Source organism: Myotis davidii, unplaced genomic scaffold (assembly GCF_000327345.1).
Source record: "Myotis davidii unplaced genomic scaffold, ASM32734v1 scaffold425, whole genome shotgun sequence".
In the NCBI taxonomy this organism is placed as follows: domain Eukaryota; kingdom Metazoa; phylum Chordata; class Mammalia; order Chiroptera; family Vespertilionidae; genus Myotis; species Myotis davidii.
This window is the reverse complement of record NW_006296413.1, coordinates 3,568,113-3,574,105: the sequence shown is the minus strand read 5'-3', so window position 1 is coordinate 3,574,105 and position 5,993 is coordinate 3,568,113. Positions and strand designations below refer to the sequence as shown.

Sequence of the window (5,993 nt, the reverse complement as noted above, 5' to 3'; positions counted from 1 at the left end):
AGACGTCAACACCGCCCGGGGATGGCCTGACTCCCGCCTGCGCCCCTCCCTACACTCACCGCGCGGCGGCTTCCCCAGCAGTAGGGGGCTCGCGTCCCAGAAGGAATTGCTCTCACTCTGCGATGTGGGGCACTGAGATCCTGGGAGGGGCAGGCAGCGGTCAGCGCGGTCAATGCACTCAGCTCCTGCCCCCAATTCCCTCTGGGCCAACCCTTCCCTGGTCGGCTCACCAGCTCCGCGGGGCGGGCACGGGCGGCATTGGGCACCCCAACCGCGGCCCTGGCGACAGCAACAGTCCTCAAAGGTGAGGGTGGGCCCAGCCAGCGCGCCCGCACACATGCCGTCCTCTCCGCGCTGGGCCCAGCACACGTCCCGCTGCTCCGGGGCACGCTCTGCGGAAGGGGACCTGTCAGGGAGAGGCCCAACGCAAGGACCACCCTCCTGCGCCCCAAGGCTTCACACAGCAGAGGGCCCTGGAGTCCGTGCGATGACCCTCGCCCTCACCAGCCGGGCTCTCGGGGAGCTGGCAGTCTCGGCCAAAGGGCCCGGGCACCCAGGGCGGGCGACACTCGCAGCGGTAGGAACCCGGTAGGTTGACACAGCGGCCAGGGTGGCAGGCTGCGGGGTCCTGACACTCGTCCACGTCTACGGACAGTGAGGGTATGGATGGGGGGAGGTGTCACAGCTCATCCCAGGCCACCGCCTTCCTCCTGTTTCCCCAGCCAGCAGGCCGGGCCTCACCCATCTCCTCGGGGCTCAGGCACTGTCGCTGGGCAGGGCTGTACTCGGCGGGGGGCGTGCAGGCGCAGCGGTAGCCGCCCCGTGTGTTCTCACACACTCCGTTCCGGCAGTTGGACTCGTCCAAGCACTCGTCCACGTCTGCAGGGAGGAAAACCCAGGCGGTAGCAGCCGGCCCGGCGTCATGCGTGTCTCCTGGCCGCCGGGCCGCCGGCACTCACCCACGCACTCCAGCAGGTTCCCGTCGTAGTAGAAGCCCTGCTTGCAGTAGCACTCGTAGCCGGGCTGGGTGTTCACGCACTTGCCCTCCTTGCAGATCTCCGCCCCGACTTTATCACAGTGTGCTTTAAGACTCTGATGAGAACTACATACTTACAGAAAAATTCACATACAATGATGGGGCGGGGCTTGGTGGGGGCGGGGCCGGCGGCGGCGGTGTGGGCGGTGCTTACCCCGGTGGGCCGGGATGCCGTAGTTGACGATGTTGTTGTCCTGGGTGTAGCCCTTCCCATCCGGGCAGAGGCTGTGGAACTCAGCTGCGGGATGAGAGCGGAAGGAAGGAGGCAGGGCTGAGCAGCAGGTGCGTGCCTGCCTGCGTGCCTGCTGCCGTTTCACCTCGGAGCTCCCGGCTTCGTTCCCCCCCAGTCCATTTCCTAATGAAGAAACAGGTTCTAGGAAGGAAGGGGCGGGCCTGCGGGCTCCTGACCTGAGCTGTAGACCGGGCAGGGGTAGATCTCACAGTGGTCTCCCCAGCCCGCCCCCAGCGAGCAGCAGCACTCCTGCTGGGTGACGTTGGTGGCCAGCACACTGTCGCAGAACACCGTGTCATCGAAGTTCAGGTAGCACTCCTTCTTGTGGTGGGGCTGCTCCACCTCTGAGGGGAGGGAAGGGCAGCTCAGGGTGCTGATACTGTATTTTCCTGTCCACACAGCCCACCAACCTCATCCCTCTGCGCCCCCACACTCCCTGCCTCCCCAGAGCCACCCAGTGATGGCCACCCTCCATCCTCAAGCCAGGTCTGCCCCCACTGGATTCTTCCAGGCAAAGGAAATTTCTCCCTGTTCCCCGCATTCCGGAGGCTGGGACCAGGATGCATCTCTGAACCCCAGCTGCAGCTCAGAGGAGTCATCTGGTCAGAAGAGGGAGCTGGGAGGCACTCACCCTCACAGCCGTGCTGGTCCTGGGTGGGCGTGAAGCCCTCGTCACAGACGCAGACATAGGAGCCCTGCAGGTTCTCACAGGCCCCGTGGGGAAGGCACAGGCCCGGGTCCTGGCTGCACTCATCTATGTCTTCAGGGAGTGAGGGGGACAGGAAGAGCTGCTCAGGGGGAAACCAGCCCCTTCCCCTGGGGGTGCGCCTCAAGGGCCTCACACAAGTCCAGAACCTGAATTTCCACTTTGATCTCAAAGTACACACAACAGGAGCGCTCTCCTGTCTGTCTGCATGTGGGGAGATGTGTGAACACAGGCAGACTTTATGAATCCTAAAGTGAATTTGCAACTCTTGTGAGCAGCTGGTCAGTCCCACTGACAACAGAACGAAGGCCTAACTCTCAGGTCAGCACTTGAGAACGTTTTCATTTTGGTCCCTCAGTATCTTTAAGCCCCATCGCCCTTTAAACCACCAGCACCTCTACTCTGTGTTTAGGGTACAGGGGTCCACTCCCTCCTAAAAACACAACTAGCTCCTTCCAGATCTCTGTGCTTTGCAAAGACTGTTCTCTGGGTCTGGAATACCATCCCAGGCTGCTCTCTCTGCCGAGAAGAGAGAGGGAACATGGGTATGCTTCAGGGAATCCTATTTATGCTTCAGGTTCTGATTCAACTGTCGGCACTCCTTGCAATTAATCACTAGTTCAGACCACTGTTGGCACCCAGCACCCTGAGGCGGTAAGAATCAGTTTACACACCAGCCTCCCGGAGCTGGAGCCCTGGGTCACTGCTCAATAAATAGTAGGTTCTCAGTAAACTCTTGTTGGGTGAATACATGTCAAGGTGATTTGACACATAGTGGGCACCGCGTAATTACTGTCATCGTTACTGTTATTCTAAGTAAAAGAGTGGGAGGATGACTGAGTGGATGGATAGACGAAAAGACAGACAGATCAACAGTGTGCCTAGGAGATGACTGCTCCCTGCCATTCCCACCCAATCCCCCCATACCTTGACACTTCCTGCCGCCTACCAGCCGGTGCCCCTGGGGACAGAGACATCGGTAGGAGCCATTGGTGTTGATGCAGTCACCCCCAATGCAGGCTGCAGGGAAGTCACACTCATCGATGTCTGTAGGGGATCCAAGAGGTGGAGAATCTCAGGGGCTGCTCTGCACAGCTGAGGCTGCCCCGCTTCCCGCAGAGCCCCAGGTGTGGCCCACACGCCACGTCCCATCTTGGATGAGGATGGGGGCCAGACCGGGAATGGTTGGCTTGTTTACAGGTAGCTCCTGGAGGTTCTGGGGGAGGAAGGAATAGGCCAGCCGCCCAGCTGTAGACGCCTCTTACCTTCACAGCGGCTCCTGTCCCTTGACAGATGATAGCCAGAGAGGCACTGACACTGGAAGGAGCCTGGCGTGTTGGTACAGATGCCATTGTCACACACGTCCCCGGCCTCACACTCATCCACATCTGCAGGGCACGGGGTGGGGGTGGGGGTCAGAGGGCCAGGATGGAGGCAGAGTCGCAGGCCTCTACTACCCTTTCCCACTCCTGCCCTTGGCCTGGAGGTAAGAGCTGAGGCCAGCGGAGCTCAGGAGAAGCACGGGACCCTCACCCCACTCCCAAGTGGGACACGGTGCCCCGGGGCCCAGGCCAGGTGCTGCCAGGGAGCCTGGCCCTGTCTGATTCCAAAAAGCTGGGCCTTCCTCTCCTTTGCTCATCCTCACCAAACAAGAGGCACCTTTCTGCATCCCCTCTTCCCGTGTGGACAGCCAGGTCCAGCCTCTGACCTTGATCCCTCGGTTTGTAACCACCTCAGAGGCAGCCGCTCACTCTCGGGACAAGGGGCTGGAATCTACCCACCTGGGGCATCTGTCCCAGAGGCTGCTTCCTCCCACTGCCTCGGCTGTTCCAGCCTCCTCTACACCCTCTCCCAGGGGCCCATGACCACCTCTCCTCTCTCCACTGGTCTGGCAAAGACAGAGCCACGGCCTGCCTCTCCGTCTCCGGATCTGAGTGCTGAGCGGGGCTCGAGCCAGCCACCAAGCTGAGTGCACTGGGCCATGGCCCCTCCCTCTGGCCAGGCCCTGTGTGGCTATGGCCACCCTCTCCCCTCCTCTCCAGCCTTGACTTCTGGAAAGACCCTAGGGCAGTTCCAAACCTTTACTGTTCCCCAGTCCACTACTCAACTCTGGCCCTCACGTTTACTTGAGAGAATTAAGGGTGATTTTTAACCTCCTGAAAATCATTATCTCCATCCATTCCTTCTTGGTCCCATTAGAGCAGCGGTTCTCAACCTCTGGGTCGCGACCCCTTTGGGGGTCGAACGACCCTTTCAGAGGGGTCGCCTAAGACCATCCTGCATATCAGATATTTACATTACGATTCATAACAGTAGCAACATTACAGTTATGAAGTAGCAATGAAAATAATTTTACGGTTGGGTCACAACATGAGGGACTGTATTTAAAGGGCCAGAAGGTTGAGAACCACTGCATTAGAGCAAGAGATGGTCCTCCTACCCATGGCTCCTCTCCCAGCGGCCCCTGCTGTCCCGTGGCCCACCTTCCTGGCATCTCCTCTTCAGCCTAGAGCCCTAACCCACCCAGCGCCCCCAGCTCCTGCTCTCCCTCGGTGTTCCCTGCGTCTCCGACTCCCATCATGCCACAGAAGCCTTCTGCCAAGGCCACCAGGGACCTTACTAGGTCACCAGTAAGTAAGTTTACAAGAACCTCTCTTGCATTTAGCTCCTCCTCCTCTCCCTGGAAGCCTTCCCTACCCAGCTTCTCAGCTGTGCTCCTGGGCTATCCCACCACCCCTTCTCCCCCACTTCCCGCTCCTATTCCCCTGCCTGCCACTCATGTGGCAGTGTCCCCCAGGCTCTGCCAAGCTCCCTCACGGGACCCACCCCCCCGGCTGAGCATGCACACCCTAAACTCCCACAGCCCCCAGTTCTGGGTGGGTGTGGCTGGCCCAGGCTTCCAATCCGCATGGCCCACCCTTTGCTGGCATCTCCAGCTGAGAGGCCACAGGGACACCCACTCAACCTGTCCAACATGAACCTTAGTGTCTTCCTTCTCAAACATGCCCCACTCCCGGGGAGCCTCTCCCAGTGGAAGCACAACCACCGAGTCACCCAAACTGGAAATCTGGAGCCCCCCTCCCCCCGCTTCTCTCCCTCACCTGGCCTCCAGTTAACTCTCTCTCTAATATCACACCATCTCACGACCACCCGAGGCCACCACGCTCCCCACACCCACCAGCATCTCTGTCCTGAGTCTTTCCAACAGACCAGCCACTCTCCGTGTTGGCATCAGGGAATTGTCTAAAGCAACTAGTGAATCTTGTCATTCTTCCCCTTAAAATGCTTCAGGTGCCTCTTACCCTCAGGATGAAACTCAACCTCAGGGGGATGGGGGTACAAGGGATGGGGACCTGCCCCTCACCAGCCAGCCTCCCCCCTTCTCCTGCTGGTACCTTACAGCTCCCTGCACACTCTGCCCTGTTTCTCACCTCCGAGTCCCTCTGCCTGGCGTGCTGTTCCCCTCTCACCCGCCTTTACTTGGCTAATTCCTATTGATCTTTTAAGACAATTCAGGCCTCCCCTGCTCCCAGCCCCGCTGCTGTTTCCCAAGAGCACCCAGGCTGCTTCCAGGCCCGCAGCCCTGAGCTCTACTGTGTCTCCTGTCCCCAAACGGCTCCTTGGGGCATAAGAAACACTAGTGCAACAGGGGCTATTAATTACCCGGCCCCTCCATTCTTTTATCTTTTTTCTCCTAATTTAAGTAACGTGTTTTGCAAATGCAGCTCCTAAGACCCTTCCTACGTGGAAATTCTGGTGGCCCTTCCACGGCCAGGTTCTCTGAGAAAACGAGTGAACAGATCAGTGAACGGAGGGGTGACTTAGTCACCGCCTGCCCACCCGTCTGAGACCCAGCGACCCAGTCCCCGCCTTCGGGCGTGAGCGGGTGGCAGGCGGCGTGGCGGGGCAGGGCTGCGGCTCCCCCAGGCAGCTGCGGCCGTCGGGGGCGGGCGCGTAGCCCTGGGCGCACGTGCAGCGGAAGGAGCCCGGGAGGTTCTCGCACCAGCCGGGCGAGCAGG

At 60.0% G+C, this 5,993-nt stretch overlaps 1 protein-coding gene across 1 annotated transcript in view; it reads right to left on the bottom strand.

The window, feature by feature from the left end:
* LTBP3 (latent transforming growth factor beta binding protein 3) overlaps positions 1–5,993 on the bottom strand; it is a 12,684-nt gene that overhangs the window by 769 nt on the left and 5,922 nt on the right. The window contains exons 14-24 of the mRNA XM_006771706.2: positions 5,898–5,990; positions 3,240–3,362; positions 2,902–3,021; positions 1,900–2,028; positions 1,445–1,612; positions 1,191–1,274; positions 960–1,082; positions 742–879; positions 505–645; positions 231–392; positions 1–140 (exon numbers count right to left, since the gene is read on the bottom strand). The exon at positions 1–140 is cut by the window's left edge and continues 769 nt beyond it. Coding sequence (XP_006771769.1) covers positions 1–140; positions 231–392; positions 505–645; positions 742–879; positions 960–1,082; positions 1,191–1,274; positions 1,445–1,612; positions 1,900–2,028; positions 2,902–3,021; positions 3,240–3,362; positions 5,898–5,990 — 1,421 coding nt within the window. The remainder of the gene's footprint in view (positions 141–230; positions 393–504; positions 646–741; positions 880–959; positions 1,083–1,190; positions 1,275–1,444; positions 1,613–1,899; positions 2,029–2,901; positions 3,022–3,239; positions 3,363–5,897; positions 5,991–5,993) is intronic.